This window comes from Mus pahari, chromosome 5, assembly GCF_900095145.1.
Source record: "Mus pahari chromosome 5, PAHARI_EIJ_v1.1, whole genome shotgun sequence".
Classification (NCBI taxonomy): domain Eukaryota; kingdom Metazoa; phylum Chordata; class Mammalia; order Rodentia; family Muridae; genus Mus; species Mus pahari.
In genome coordinates, this window is record NC_034594.1 from 108,002,591 (window position 1) to 108,019,451 (window position 16,861).

At 47.9% G+C, this 16,861-nt stretch overlaps 1 protein-coding gene across 1 annotated transcript in view; it reads right to left on the reverse strand.

The window, feature by feature from the left end:
- The window catches only part of Atp2b4 (ATPase plasma membrane Ca2+ transporting 4), a 97,164-nt gene that overhangs the window by 36,233 nt on the left and 44,070 nt on the right, over positions 1-16,861 (reverse strand). Inside the window, 1 exon segment of the mRNA XM_029538723.1 lies at positions 12,350-13,010. Coding sequence (XP_029394583.1) covers positions 12,350-12,542 — 193 coding nt within the window. The 5' untranslated portion in view covers positions 12,543-13,010.

Here is a 16,861-nt window from a genome sequence, read left to right on the forward strand (position 1 = left end):
CAGAGAGGCAGAGAGGCAGAGAGGCAGAGAGGCAGAGAGGCAGAGAGGCAGAGAGGCAGAGAGGCAGAGAGGCAGAGGCAGACAAGGAGGCTTGTCTTGATTGGTTGACTTGAACAATGGGCGAAAATGGTTAAAAGGCTCACCTTCTTCCAGAGGGCCCTTCTGAGAGGTACCTTAGAGCTAACTGCTTTGAAAGACATCAGTGTGTGTGGTCTGACTTACAAACCAGTGTATGGGTTTGTAAAAGACATTAAAAAAATAAAATAAAATAAAATAAAACTAAGAGACCCCATGTCCAGTTATGATTCCTGGGGCTGCGGAGCAGTGAGCATGTGATCAACCAGCCCAGTTTGTTCGGGACTTTAAAAGTTTAAAAATGAATACGGGTGACAAGCTGGCCTCAGGACAGGGCCTTTTGCTCCTAGCGACCATGCTAAGTAAATGTCAACTGTTCCTTGGGGGCTGTGCTGCACGCCTAGGCCCTAGCTCTAAGAACAGAAGCACAAGGATGTTCTTGGGATGCACAGGGACTCTTTCCTCGGAGGAGTATGCAAATTCTGGCAATGACCGGAACATGCCGGCTCACACGTGCTTGGGCCAGAAAGAACTAGCTACCTGGTTTGGTCATGTAGGTGGAGGCAGAGGCTCCCTGTGTGTCTTCATTCCAAGTTCTAGGAGCTGTGGATCACTGAAGAAGAACTCTCAAGGCAAGGTAGCCTTAGTTGTATCATCCCTGACTTTCCATTTCTCATGCAAACCCCAGCAAGCTGTTTTACTAAGCAGTTAAGTACTTGGTATCAACTAGACAAATTATTACAATTCAGGTCAAGTAAGAGCCAAGCAGGGTTACGAAGTTTCTAGATACTACACAGTTAATGACAACAAGCATTTTCCCCACTAAAATAGAACATGCAGCCCCTAATACCTCTCTCTCCTCTGTCTTGTTCTCTCCCAGCATGGGGGAGGGGGGAGGGAGGCAGAATTATACTCAGTAGCTTCCTGAGAATCCTGGCCCCTCTTCTAGGTTCAGAGGCAGTGGGGAAAGCTGGCTTAGCAGTCAACTCCAGTTGGCATTCATTAAGCTGTTCACATATTTGCAACAAATTAGATTTTTTTTTATTTTTGGCTTTGGCTTTGGCTTTGGCACTGGATGCTGTTGGCTGGCCATTTGATGGGTTCCCCCATAGGTAGGGTGGGGCAGTCTTTGTCTTGAAAACAGATCGACAGCCAAGGACACTCAGAATCAGGGGCAGGGGATATTCCACTGAGCTTCACACAAAGCAAGGAAATGTGTGTGCCTGGAAGGAGCAAGGACATAGCGGAGGTCAGGATGTCAGGGACGCCACACTGGCCCAACCCCGAGGAAATGGATAGGCTCGGTGTGTAGGCGAACATTCTCTTCCCACTGAACAAGTCGGGGGAAAAGGTCCATGAAAATGGGCAAGCAAGTTTGCAGGGACTATCGCCTGCAGGGTGGGAGGTAGCCCCCACTCCTGGGGGGACTCACAAAATAAATCAGCAGCAGCTGGAGTGGAAAGCCTTCTGGCTCTGAGAGGGAGGAATCTGAGACAGGCCCTAGGTGAAGTTGGCCAGGATGGCATGGTTAGGATCATTTTGTGAAGGGAGGGGCTGGAGGCCATTTTCACTCATTAGGAGGCAAGGGACAGGGAACTGTTGGGGAACACAGTGCCTGAGACTGTAGTCCAGGGCCCTATAACCCAGCAGTAAGCCACTCACTCCAGCTCAGTAGAGAGTCGGGCTCTGGGGGGGGGGGGGAGGGGGAGCAAAGCCTGCCCTGCCCTGGGAAGTCAGGTTCCCAGTGGGAAAGGCAGAGGAGGGTCTGGGAGAGGAGTGTTCTGGGCAGGGCATCTGGGTGCTCAGGCATGCAGGGGCAGGGTGGCCAGGAGGCAGGACTTGCTGATTCTTTGCCCCAGGGGACCAAATAGGGCAGGGCTTGAGCCAGTTTGGGATTGCAGCTCTGGATGGACAGATTGGTTTGAGGGGACTTTGTGTTGCAAAGATGTAGGATCCACAACACACTGGGAGGGAACCACCCTTCCCTCCTTTTGGTAAGGGCCGGGAGAGCATTGTGAAGGCGGCTGGGATGTCAGATAGTAAAGACCAGAGCCTGCTGTGGTGACTCAGGCCTGCTTCCTCAGCCCTTGAGAGGCTAAAGCAGGTGGATGGCCGAAAGAAAGCACAAGGCCAGCCTAGACCACATGGTGAGCTCCCGGTCAGCCCGTGCTGTAGAACCCCATCTCCAAAAACCTACTAAATATCAATTTAAGGGACTAACACTCTTTCCAAGGTGAGTCTGCCTGAGCAACCTACCTCATCGTGCAGGGTAGGGGTGACCACCTAGCTCCTCAGGTTCTCAATATTCTAACAATCACCTTCCGCCCCCTCCTCTCCCCACAAAGATCTTTTCAAAGACGAAAGGCAGTACATGCCACTCATTTACTTAAAAACCCCATGTGGCTTTTACGCGGAGTGAAGCTGGGCACCGAGACCTTTGATGGCCTCTAAGGCTACTTAGGAACCTCCAGCGTCTATCTGTCTCTTTCCACTTCCCAGCTTCATAGCATTCTGGCTCAGTATACCTTCCTTTCCTCTCGGGACAATCCCCCTACCCCTCCTTCTGTTTCTGCACATGGCTGCTGCTGCTGTACCACCTCCTTCCCTAGCAGAGCCTCTTCCAGGGCTGTCCTTCCCATCTTTCAGGTCTCTGTCCCCATCTCCGCCAGACTAAGGCTGTCCTCAGCCATGGCGCTCATCATTCTCCCGTCTGTTCTACAGCTTCCCTCTAAGGTCTTCTCGTCCCTCACCACGGAGGCCTTATTCATCCATTGCTTGCCCTACCTCCTTCCAGAGCAGGATGCTTGGCTTTGTTCTTAAGGCCTATAGCAGTACCTGGCACAAGGCACACACTCAAGCCTGTTGAATGAACCCAGTGGATGAGTAATAAGCAACGTTGCTAATGTTCAAGCGATTGCTGTGTGGCAGGCACTGCAGCAGGCACACTCTGCTTCTTGTCCGAACATCTGTAGCCAGTGTAGGAAGTCATCATGAACCCCATTTGATGCTCAAGGCAACTAAGGCTTGAAGAGGTCATAGGTTCCTTGTGTTAGCAGGGGCAGGGTCTGTATCACCCACAGGAGGCAGCTGGATGCCAACAAAGGATTCTGGGACACGAGAACAGTAGGGTTCAATAGAGGCTCCCTTCTAAGTGACCAACTTACCCTGTTTGCTGGGACTTCCAGGCAGATGGCCATCTTATTTCTTATGCCAGAGGGTTTACACAGTCACTTGTGTACCTCTGAGCAAGCCAGGGCTGCCTCTATGGGATCCTTCCTGCCTTCTTCCTGTCCTCAGGGATGGCGCATCAGGTTCATCAGAGTCCATTCATGAACCCTGCGCTCACTAAGCCTGTGCTCACTAAAGCCTCCTATGACCTTTTCTGGATACAATCAAAGGAAAGAAAATGCATTCTAGATAGTATAAAAAGGTGGGACTTGCCCTCACCTGCGCTCGCGACATGTGTAGAAGTTTGTTTTTTCCTTTCATTATGTATGGTCTGGGGGATCAAACTCAGATCATCAGATCTGGCAGCAGGCACCCTTCCTCAGTGAGCCATTTCGCCTGCCCCACACCCACTAGCTATTTGCCACTCATTTGTCGGCCCCACCTTCAATCACACAGACTGTACAAAAGCTTCCTTAAGAAGTCAAGTGGCTGCCCAGGTTCCCAGAGAGCTCCGCAGGAGGCCAGGGCCTGAGCTGGATGTTAGCCTGAGTAGCCTTGGGAATCCTCTCTGACATGTGGTGTTGCGCAGGAAAGCCATGTGGGGCTGGGAGCCCTGCCAATTCCCAATTTTGGGCTTTCCACTTCATTCTTTCCACCCTAGAGAGGCTTCCCAGCCCTGGGCTCAGCAGCTTTAACTTCACACAAAGACTTGTCCAGCCCAGGAAAATGTTTTGGGCCCTGAACTCCACAGTGGCTTCTCAAATACTCAACACAGCCTCCCGGAGAGGGAAGGAGGACTTGGCAAGAAGGCTATTCAGAAAACACAGGAAAAGGGGTTTCCCCGAGAAATTCTCCGGGAAAATTTCTCCTCAGACAAATTTTCATAGAGAACATGAGAGAGACGGCCCCACCCAAACCAAGAGCGCTCCTAGCCCTTAGAACCAGACTGAGCACATAAGTTGGGAGAGGCAAAGAGAATGTGAAGTCACTGCCCCGCACCCATGCTGGGAGCTGCAGGGTGTCTGCTGGGCTGGGCAGCCAAGGCAGGAGCAGTGCTGCACTGGTGTCTGCTATAAGCCTGTGTAGGACCCAGGCGGGGAGGAGTGGCTCCTCCAGCATGAGAGAACCTGGTTAGCCCCCTGTTCACACCAAAGATGGTGTGGGTAGAGGCACCGTTTATCAGAATCAGTTCAGCCCCAGAAAGGGTGGATCTAGGTCACGAGGGACTTCCCAGCTGCCTGAATGATGACACCTTGCCAGAGGAGGTAGATGAAAAGCTGCTTCCACACAGAAAGTGCAAGGGAGACGTTTCTGGAGGCTGACTAAAGGCAGCCATTTCTTTAAGTGCATGAGAATAGACACTGGGGTACATTTCAAGATCTGGGTACGTAGCCCCACGGTAGAGAGCTTGCCTGGCTTACAGAGGACCTGGCTCCGTTCTCAGTCCTTACCTCTAACATAAAAATGGATCTTCAAGTCCTACTTAAAACATGTCTAAGGCTTCTAAGGGGATGAGGAGCTTAAGATCCGAGGTTGGATCAGCGGATGGAGCCAGCTCGTGCTCCTGACCAAACGCTGTGCTTCCAAGCAGTATAGAACACCCTTCCTGTTCCAACACCTCCTCTTCAACTCAGGCACAACCAGGGGGACATGCTGTCCTGGACTCTCAGCCTTGAGATAGAGGGACAGACTCAAGGTCAAAGTAAGAGGACATTGAACTAGACAACACTTTTCCCTGTAGAGTGGCCTCGACTGCAGGGCCCGTCTTCATCACGCCCCCACTCCTAACCCCGAGCCTCCTCCATCCGAGCTCTAACACGGGGGAGACAAAGATTCCCCAGAGCCTTCACCCTCTTTACCCCTCTGCTTTGTCACCTTCCTGCATTGCATGCACGTGCTCCTCTCTAGCCAGTGTCATTATCCCAGGGCTCACACCTTTGAGCTAAATAAAAATAGTGAAAACCCCACTCCTAAGGGTAGATGCGACTGGCTGCCTCAGTCAGTGAGGGAACACCAATTTTCTTTCCCTCCTGCTGAAGGCTCAAGGCAACACAACGGGTTAAAAGTCGATGAAGGAGGAGCTGGGGACATAGTTGGTAGTGCACTTGCCTGATGTGTACAAAGCTCTGGGCTCGATCGTCAGCACCGTCTAAACCAAGAGGAGGCAGTACAATACTGAAATCCTAGCCCTCTGGAGGTGTAGACATGACGATCAGAAGTTCAAAGTCATCCTTAGCTAGATAGCAAGTTTGAGGCCAGCCTAGCCTACATGAAGGGGCTAGAGAGATGGCTCAGTGGTTAAGAGTACTTGTTGCTCTTGCTGAGGACCTGGGTTCAGTTCCCAGCACATACAAGGTGGCTGTAAGTCATCTCTAACTTCAGTTCCAGTGGGTCTCATGGTCTCTTCTGACTTCCTCTGGCTGGTACCAGGCATGAACACAGTGCACATATGTATGTGCTAGTAAAACCTCATACACGTAAAATAAACTATAACTAACTAAGTAACTAGAGAAAAAGTCAAAGTCAAAATAGGAGCCAGGAATGGAGCACACCTATCTATCATTTCAGCATTTGAGAGGTTGAGGCAGGAGGACCACTGTGAATAGAAGGCCAACAAACAAACAAACAAACAAACAACAAACAACACACCTCAAACTAGAGGCTGGAGTGTAATTCAGAGGTAGAAGGAATAGGAGGCTACTATTGAAACACTAAATAGATTTAAAAAAGCAAAGCAAACTCAAGAACACGCTGCAATGTTTGGAAGAGTTGCGACAGAGCTGCTGAGTGGCTGAGCTGGCCAGCATAGAGGTTTTATAACGGGGCAGGCCCAGAAGTTCTATCTATACTCTCAAGATCTCTCACGTCTGCCTAGTACTTCATGACAGCAAACTCAGATGCTCAGCTCTGAGCGAGGAGAGGCTGGGTGGCTACAGGTAGGCAGAGTGTGGGCCTGGGCCTGGCTAGCTCTCTTCTGGCCTCACTCAGCTCTCAGCATGAAGCTTAAACTAGACAGGAAAATTCAAGGGTGCTAGAGGCCTTCCCTTTTGGAGCGAGGGAAGGCACTTACACCTCATTCACCCTCCTGTATTCCCCATTCCCCCCATCCTCTACCTCCAAATGTTAGCAGGAACCCCTCTCACTCCTCCACAGAGCATTAAGAATTTCTCTAATGAAGCCGCTGGCCTGGTCCACACTGCTCACACCCAGGCCAGCCAGCCCCTTTCCAGATGTTTGAATCAGGCTGTGCACATGTGTCCCTTTCCCGCCCTCCAAGGTATTCCTCCAGGGTGAGACCCTACACGAGCACTAGCAGATTTACTGGAGGTGTGGTGGCTCAGTGGACTACAGAACGCTAGTCTCTGCAGCCAGGCCCAGAGAAGATGGTAGGAAGGAACTTGGCAGCCCTAAGAGAGGTTAGGCAGGAATCCAAGGAGAAGGCGAGGGGCAAAGGCCAGGATGAAAAGCTGCACCTTTCAGATTCATGAGCTCTGCCAAACTGGTATTCCAGAGTGGATTATGAATATTAGAGAAGAAAGAAAACCAAACTAGCCAGGCGCCTGTCTTCCCATCTGTATTCACTCACCAGCTATGCACTTCCCTTCATTAACCTTCCCTGAAACGGTGGTCTCTGTGTGTGTGTGTGTTCATGCTTCTACCCGTTGGAGAGCAGGAAGAAAGTGCTAGAACTTTTTATTTTACTTTGTCCATTTCTAGGCCTGCGTATCTTATTATAGAAATAGTTTCAGTGTTTGAAGCACTAACAGCAATTCAGATGTGCCACAAGTGAACATTTGATATGGGTGCATATCAATTTTTGTCCAGACTGATAACGCTACTAGAGGTGTCAGGTCCAAGGCGAGAGCTTAGTGACAGCACTTGTCTGGCGTCGGTGGACCTCCAGTCAGACCCCCGCACTTTTCCAGGGATGGTGGCGGAAGAGGGTTTTGATTTATTTTAGTTTGCTCTGTGGAGGAAAAGCCCAATCCCAGTAAGTTCCAGATAATGGGAAGATGGCCATTTCTAGGTAGAAAACCCCAGGAAAATCCATTTCACAGGAAAACCGCAGACATCTTAAGGTGACAGGAGCTATCAATCTAAATCTTGAAATTAATGACCTCTAAATCATAATTTGGTCTGTCTTCAAACAGATTATTTTCCCTCTGGCTATTCTCGGAAAAGTCTCATCTCCCTAAACCCAACATCTACCCAGTAGTTAGGGAAGGCAAAGATGCTTGCTTTGTAAACTAGGAGCACTCCGGAAGGGATGCAGTCACCATATAGCAAGGCGAAGCTGGAATATCCCTGGCAAATCTTAGATGACACAGAGAAATGGGGTCTAACTCAAGCTCCCAAGCCCCTTTCTTCTCCTTCTCCTTCATCTTAGCTCCTGTGCTCTATGCTCCCTCAACACTGTTCTTTCCCCCACACAGCACAGCAACAATAGTTTAGAATTATTTTTCATTTGTGTGTAACTTCTACTGGCCTGTAAGCTCTGCGAGAGGAGGGACGGTGCCTACTGTCATGGTCACCAATGTGAGGTCATCTACAGAGTAGGTACTAGCTGCTGCATGTCGCTGGAAGGCATATCAGATGATCTTAACTGCTGTGCTGTCATCTTGTGTGGGGAGGGACAATGTGGAAGCTAGACATGGAACAGGAGATGGAAGATCCAAGCAGCATTTATCTATATCCAAATGCAACAGAACTTGTCTTTAGCCATCTGAAAAAAGTCTGGTGCCAGTCATTCACAGTTTATTTAATGCTCCCTTTTCTGACCTCTCTTCTCTGTGCCCTGAAGTTCCTCCCACTTGCCAACCTATCTGCTCTCCAGAAAAACAGTTTCCCCTAACTATGGTACTCTGACAGAGGGGGCATATGGAAGTTCCGATGTGGGACAAAGAAAACAAACTCCTATCTCGTCACGAGGAGTCTCTCACCCTCCACACCAGGGAATAGCGACACAAAGAACATGCCTCCTTTCGCTATCCTTAAGGCAAGGGGAAACCTACCCCAGACTCACACATGTTCCCTCTTCAGGAGACCCTGAGCTGGGGTGGGGGCAAGCTCAGGGAACAGGGGCTCTTCTAGCCCTCAGTCACCTGAGTTGCTGATTTCTAGAAATGGAGCAGAGAGAGAAGATGAGAAAACAAAAGGGGGTGTGGAGGAATTAGGGTTGAAAATTTGAAGCTAGGCTGGGTTACACAACGGTGCGCTGTCAAGTGGAAGAGTATAAGAAAAATTGGGATGGGGGAAGGGCTAATGAGGCCCAACCCTCCCTAAGGGTTTATAGGCCGTTAATGATTTGGGGGGTGGGGTGGGAGGGGGTCAGAGACTTCCTGCCCCCCTGGGGTGGGTACCTACTGGCAAGGTATCCATGCTCCTGTAAATGACCTGTCACCCATGTTTATGTAACAACTCTAGTGAAATCCAATGTGTCATTAGGAGAAGAGGGGGAAAGAAGAAGACATGAGAGCTGAGAGTAGAAGGGGAGGATAAGCTGAGAAGATGAAGTGATGGGGAGGGGGAGGTGGGGACTGGAGAAGGTGATGGTGGATGTGATAAAAATGCATTATACAGATGTATAGAATGATGTAATGAAGCCCATTATTAGACATAATTGATAATATGGTATTATAAACATTTTTTTTAAAGAAAGGAATGGGAAGTGGGAAAGAAGCAAGAAAATGAGAAGGGTTTCATTGGTGCTAAATGACAAGCCCACACTGACAAAGCGTCCCGCTAGCTCCCAGTCTTCATCTTAGCTTTTGTTTATGTAGAGCCATGAAGACTGAGAGCTTGGGGCTGGAGTGATGGCTAGCACTGGCTCCTTTCCAAGGGACCTGGGTTCGGTTCTCAGCACCCGCATGGTGACTCACAACCATCTCTAACTCCAGCTCCAGGGGATCTGATACTCTATTTGAATTCCCCAGGCAACAGGCTTGCACATGGAACGTATACATAACTTGCAAACAATGCACAGACACACATAACATCAAACAAACAAATGTAGACTGGAGCCTGTGGCTTCTTCCACATCTTTCCTGCCCCTTCTTATTTCTCTAAATGCCTCTCCTCTTTTCAGGTCACTCTGTAAACCTTGTGGCAGTCACAGTCAAATGCTGAAGTCACCCAGGTCCTCACTCCCAGGTCCTCTTTATTCTAACCTACTCTAGACTGAGGAGCAACTTCACTCCAACACATTAATGCGATGCAGGAGCAGCATTAGCATGCACACTGGGCCCAGTCCCATGACTTTTTTTTTTTTTTTTTTCCGAGACAGGGTTTCTCTGTATAGCCCTGGCTGTCCTGGAACTCACTTTGTAGTCCAGGCTGGCCTCGAACTCAGAAATCTGCCTGCCTCTGCCTCCCGAGTGCTGGGATTAGAGGCGTGCGCCACCACTCCCGGCTCCAGTCCCATGTCTTATCAGACATTAAAATGCAACACCGGGGCTGGAAAGATGGCTCAGCAGTTAAAAGCACCTACTTCTCTTGCATAGAATCGGGTTCAGTTCCCAGTACCCACATGTCAACTCACAATTGCATGGAACTCTAGTTTCAGGGGATCCATGACACCAACTTCTGGCATCTCTGGGCACCAGCCTTCATGATGCACATAAACTCACTCAGATGCACACACACAAGTAAAACATCCTTTAATAGGCAAAACCCTGGTGGCGCACGCCTTTAATCCCAGCACTTGGGAGGCAGAGGCAGGTGGATTTCTGAGTTCAAGGCCAGCCTGGTCTACAAAGTGAGTTCCAGGACAGCCAGGGCTATACAGAGAAACCCTGTCTCGAAAAAACAAAAACAAACAAAAAAAACCAAAACAAAACAACAAAAAAAAAGGCAAACCCCATCTTAAGTCCTTTGTAATTCTGTACGAGAGGCAACAGGGCATTGATAGGCTGTAAGCGAGAAAACAGAAACTGCTCCATCATTTTCTATCTGGTACAAAGACCTCAAGGCCTTTAAACCCTTTAACCTAGACAGAGAATATTGAAATTAAGTGCTAGTCAAACAACAAACTTAACCAATAAAAAGTGAGAAAAATTAATTAAAAACTAAGTCATATCTGCCTCTAGAATTGTATAAGTGGAGGCTAACAAAATCATGCTAGCGTCAAAACTCTCAAGCTCCCATAAGGCTCCTCACTAGCTAAGATTTAAAGAGTTCTATCTATACTAAGCATGCTGTCAATCCAAGCAAAAATAAAAGGATAAAGGGGTGCTCTATTTTCCTTACTACTACCACTCCCCTCCCCAGCCATGCCAGCTTCAAATGTCCAGGCTCCTGAGAGTCTCCTCTCAGCTCCTGCATAAGAAGGGTTTTAAGCACACGTTCCCCAATGCCAATCTACTCAAACTTATTTCATGTTGGTTTCTAACTAGAATCTAGAGTCACTCCCGTATCTTTATTCCCATTATTAATCTGCAGGAGCCTCCCACAGATGACAAAATCCTATGAGGTTGAGAGGCATCTGCGAATGGTCTTCTGGTAACAGGCTGGCTTCTTAGAGAAGGTAAATTGTCAAAGCTATGTGAGGGGGTTAGAGAGACGGGATAAAAGTATGGATTCTGTTCTGAGGAGCTCCCCCCCCCCAGGTTCTTGCTTACTGGACCCCCAAGTTCCTCTTTGTCAAAGAAATATAAAAGGAGGAAAACAGAAAGATTCAGCTTCCGTTCTGATGGAGGTCTGTAAACACCTGTATCGTCTCAGGAAAGCACAAGAAGGTACAGACGTTCCTTACAGCCTATACTCTGTAGAAGTCACTGAGAAAGTCACTCGGGGGACAGGTGTGGTGGTGCATGCTTGCAATCCTGGCACTTAGAAAAGCTAAAGCAGGAGGACCCCAAATTCCAGGTCAGCCTTGGTGGCAGAGTGAGACTGTCCCAAGGAAACAAACACAGTAGGGGGTGGTGGGTGTGGCAGCGCATGCGGGTGAGTTCTAGTGCGTGGGTGGCTGAGGCAGGATGATTCGTTTGAGTTTGAGACCAGCCTGGGCTACGGAGTGAAACCTTGTTTCAATAAGTAATAAAACAACTACCACCACCACCACTAACAAAACTTCAGCTAGCAGGAAGTGGACAGTATCCAAAAGGCAGTATTAGACACAAGCTGGAAGGCCCAGGGAACTGACTGAAAGCAACTAAGCACTGTCGTCCTAAAATCAGGCCTCTGAGACAACAGGGAGCACGGAGAACAGAAAGCAGCTGCAGTCACACATACTGAGTAGAGATTATGTTTCTTTGAAACTCATGAGCATTCACGCCCTAGGAAAATCTCCAGGCATATGGCCTATATTCAATTTATTTAACCTATTACCAGTTTTCACATGCACACACAAACACACACATGTGCACATGCACTGTACTACTTAATTCCAGTAACTCTACGGGCTAGCTATAAACATTATTTCAAATACCTGAACTCAAAGCTTATAAGATACATATACCTGGCCTGTGATGTCATAACCTGAAATCCGGCCTGTACTGTAGAGTGAGTTCAGTCTGGCTACAGATTAATGTTGGGGCACCGCACAAAGCCCTGGGTTTGGTCCCTACATGGTGGGGAAAATTTTTTATCAGACACAGTTAAAAAAAAAAAAATCAGTAACTCCAGGACAGAAAATAGCAATTTATCCAAATACATCTTTATGATATGCCAACCCATGTCTGTGTACAATAAGGTACTCAGATGGCTGGAATACGACTTCCTGTAGTCTTTTCTCATCCATTGAACTTTAAGATCAGTGTGAGGAAGACGTCCATGTTAAGCTCTTCTGTAATCAAAATCTGATTGAATGAGGAAATTGACTACACTGATAAGTGCAACTCCATAACAAACAAGGGCCCTCCATACTATGGACTGACACAGAAATAGGAGAGAATGACTCAGAGATCACAGTTCCTAACCATGGCAGAGGAAGGAAGCTCTTCATGTCCTCCTCCAGTGGCCACCTCGGCTTTAGATGACGTGCTCCTCCCACCAGACCAAACACAACTTATTGGATCTCCAGAAACGGACTTTCCCTAGAAGCTAGACAATAATATTTCAAAATCCCAGTCTCTGTCCTCCAGTCCCCAACCCTTGGCATGGCCTTTACCTTTTGTAGGGGAGGTTTTCAGCCTCGTGCAGATTTCCTGTACCCCTCCATAGTGGGCACTGATCTGGGCCACTGCATCAGTTCCACGAAGCTCCATGAGCTTCCTCAGGTCCATTAAGGTGCAGCCAAACTCCCCTTCATGGCTCTCAGCCACAGCATTGGCTGACACACTTTGTCCTGATGGATTCGTCATTTTGCCTTCTTCAGTTACCAGACTCTCAACNAGAGAAGATGTAGAGTTTCCCCTCTAACTGATCAGTGTCTCTTGCCTTCTCTTCCCCGTTTCTTCCCACTTCTTTCTTCTCTGGGAGGCCAGTTAGGGGATAAATTGACAATATCNTGTGCANTAAGTTTCAGAGTAGCAACACCCGGCCTAGATCCTTTCTTCTGTATTAAGTCTACTAGTGAGAGGAGGAAGAGGTTGGGGGAACTTAGTAAAAGANGGACGTGGTGTCACGATGATTGGTGTCCTCTGGGCGGAGATGGGAATGGTTGTCCAGAGCAGGTAGGTTCCTAGTTTAGACTTCTTGTCCATATAGAGGTGTAAACACGATAAGCATGTCACCATGGAAGCAACCTTAGCAACAATCAGCAATTACGATGGTANGCCGGCGTCAGGAGAAAGAGGAGGGCTCCCTGGATAACGATGAAGGCTAGGCTTCTGGAGTAGAGATGCAAAAAAAGACAAAAAGGAACAATTAGAACAGCCATGAGGATCCAGGATCTGCAAGGCACTCTCTAGAAGAAGGGTTTAAATGACAGTTGGTGGCTGAACGGAACTGAGAACTGAGGCCTGAGCTCAGTATCCAGGCTCATGGGAAGTCCTGGGCAGGCCTGCTGGCTGGTAATGTAGAGGATTTATCTCAGAAACATCATCTTTAAGCCTTATTTCTTCGAAATCAAGGCACAAAAAATAACTTAAGGAACTCACATATAAAAGGTTATAACCTCTAATGCTCCTCCCCTTCACGGGCTGACTGAACTATGGATACATCAGTCTGGCCTTACCTGTAAGATGTGAGAAGAATCAGAAAAGGAATCTAGACCTAAGGGGGCTGAAATGTGGCTTGCCTGTGCACCATCTCCTCCCAACACAGACATTTACAATCCAGGAAGTCAGGCTGATAAAAGGTCTCTTAGAACGCTCAGCCTTCAGTGGTAAGAAAATTTGGAAACCTATGGCAGTTACCTGACACCAAATTTTGGTCTCAAGGCTCAGCCCTCGCAGAGGCTTTTCCTGGTAAGGAAAGAATGAAACATGCTAACAGTTTATGACACAGGGCAGATTCAGTTTTTCTATAAGGGGCAGGTGGACCTCTGGGAAGAAAGATAGTAAGTCTGAAGCTTACAAGTGTTCAAGTTTCTCCAGTGTAGGAGAGATAAGAGAACGGTCTATTCAGCCCATAAACAGGCCCCAACACTGTCCTCAGAGTAAGGGAGCACTATAGGGACTCATGTTAGCATAGTGACACATCAGAGAAAGGTAGGCACTTTTCCCTCAGCAAGACAGATGTTAGCTGGAGCATATACTGGCTAAGGTGTGCAGGCACAGCTAAGGTAATGTGGGGATGAGAGGGGCTGAAGGTGGCTTAGAGACTGAGCTGAACCCTATGCTCAGCTGCAGACAAGGGCTGGCTACATGTTATACATCAGCTCCTCTGACAGGAGAGGTTCAAGTATGTAGGCCCCATTCTGGTGAAATAACTACCCTGCAATTGGTTTATGCTGCCAGGGTCTGGCAAGGCACTCCAATTGGCTAGGTAATAAACAAACACTTTTTTTTTTTTTTCTTCCAGAAGGTGAACACAACTCTAGAGGCATCAGAGAAGAACTTGGCTCTTTTTATTAATTATTTTCTCCAGAAATCCCATCTGGCCAAAGCCCCTGGCTGATTCTAACCAATCCTGTTTCAGGCAGGTTCCTCTGGGATGGAGGTTATCCCACCTCTGCCCCTCAGCCAGCATTCCCCATCCACTTCCCCAATACCCCGACTTACAATGAGTTAAGCAAGCAGGGAATCCTGAGAAGGTTCCCTGAGGCAGTAAGTCTAACTCCCTCATTAAGACTGGTGTAGGAGCAGGACTCACACTAGCAGTTCTCTCCTATTCAAATCCCGAGGAAAGAAGACTTGAGTACAAGGAGAGGGCACACATTCACATAACTATGCTATCATAATTGCTTAATTATTCTGCTAATTATTTTTGTTAATTTCTTACTATACCTAATTTATTGTGTGTGCGCCCTGTATGCACATACAGGTATGTGTGCATTTTTGTGTGTAGACATGTGCTTAGAGGACATAGGTAAACTTTGGGCTAGGATCTCTCATTGACCTAAAGCTCCCCATAGTCTAGGCTGGCTGGCCAGCGATTTCCAGAGATCCTCCTATCTTTGCCTACACCCAGAGCTGGGATTTCAAGCGCATGCCACCACCCTACCTTTTTATGTGATGGGGGCTGAACTCAGGCCTCCAGCCTTGCATGCAAGCATTTTACCAACTAAATTCTCTCCCCAGTTTCCGTGCCTAATCTCTAAACTTGATCGCCAGGCACAGTAGTGTACTCTTACAATCCCAGAACTTAGGAAGCCGAGGCAGGAATGTTCCAAGTCCCAGGCTTAGTATGAGGTACAAGGCAAGTCCTTGCCTCTAAAATTAAATAAGTGTCTTCATTTAGGAAAAAAAAGTCTCATATGTATGAGTATGCATAGGATTTTTTTGTTGTCAGGGATCCAGTGGGTATCTTGGAATGCATCTTCCCCACCAACTGACTTTATCCCAGTTTAGTTCCCTAAGCCTCTAAGGACTGAGCGGGGCTACAGCAGCAAGAGAGCCATCTCGACCCTCAACCTTTTGAAGGGGCTGTCTGAGGCAACGCTGATGAGTGTGAAGCTGGAAGTCAGACTTTAATTTCCTTCCTTCCTTCCTTCCTTTCCTTCCTTTCTTTTCTTTTTTCTTTTTTCTTTTTTTTCGAGACAGGGTTTCTCTGAGTAACCCTGGCCATCCTAGAACTCACTCTATAGACCAGGCTGGCCTCAAATTCCAAGATCTACCTACCTTTGCCTCCCTAGAGCTGGGAGTAAAGGCGTGTGCCACCACTGACCAGCACATTTTACTTTTCATTGTTTAAATTATTTTTACATATATGGGTATTTTACTTGCATGGAATGTCCGTGTAGCACTTGCATGCCTTGTATCTAAAGTTGCTAGGAGAGGGTGTCAGAGCCTCTGGAGCTGCCGTGCGGGGTGATGGGAATAGAACCTGAGTTTTCTGGAAGAGCAGCCAGTACTCTTAACCGTTCAGTAATCTCTTCAGCCTGTAGAATCTTGCTATGTAGCCCAGGCTGCCCTGGAGCTTACTATACAACCTAAATTGGCTGTAAATTCTTGATTCCCTCCGCCCCCAGCTTCTGCCTCCCGAGTGCTGGGATTACAGGTGTAAGCCACTATTCTTGACAGAGATTTTCATTATTTCTGTCCCCTGCCTAGTGTTTACTCTGTGAAGCCATGGATTCTTTTTCCCATCTTGCTCACTGCCATCTCCCCACTGCCTAAAAGAGAACTTGTATCTTGTGGCCACTCGGCTGATATTTCCGTTATTGAATTCATCAGTAGCACATTCAGAAATGCACCTGCTCCTCTTCCAGACACCTTTAGCCTGCCTAGAACCTTTAATTGGGAGAAGAATCAACCCTACCTAACACATCGTGCTAAGGTAATAATAAAGGAAGGGGATTCTGGACTTAATGAATGTTGGAAGGATGTTCGCTATTCAGCACAGGGCATTCAAGCAATGGGCAAAAACCTCACTTGATCTGGGTCAACTTTTGTTTTCTTGTCCTTTAAGCAGAAGAACAATTGTTCCATGAACCTCTCCATTTCTCCTTCCCTGGGAGTCCCCACCCTCCAAGGAAAAGAAAATTCTAAGGCAGCTTTCTTAACAATACCATGAGCTGGGTTGTAGCCACTAGCCAGAGCCATTAACATCTACAGTCCTGGGTCTCAAGAGAATGAGAAAGGGTTGTCTACGTCCAGATTCCTTACTTTGAACCTCTGCTTGGGTTCAAGAGAGAGAAAGTCTTCGTCTCACACAGACAACCTTTGGAAGCAGGCACAGAAGATTAGAAGGTGGAGTGCTACAGAACTGCTCCAGGAGAATCAGAGGCATATCCCAGCACTTTAGCTGCCCAGCCATTGATTCAGAGTCCAAGTAACAGTGTGTGATGGAGACCTCCAGTTTCAGGAATCCACTAAAGTCCTGCTGCACTGAGAGACACACGAGTTTCTAGAACTCAAGCTCTTGCTAACTGCTGAGCTCGCTCCTACCCTTATTAGGCAACTGCTGAAGAAAAATCTGTGAGCCTTCAGTACTCCAGCCAGGGAGGTGTTACCTCTGTCAGGTCGGGATGAGTCACTCACTCGGAGGAAAGCGTTCTGGGATAAGTAAGCTCTCCATCCTGTCTCCAGCCTTTTCTAACCCTGGAGATGATAGGCTAGAAGGCTGAAGTCTCCTC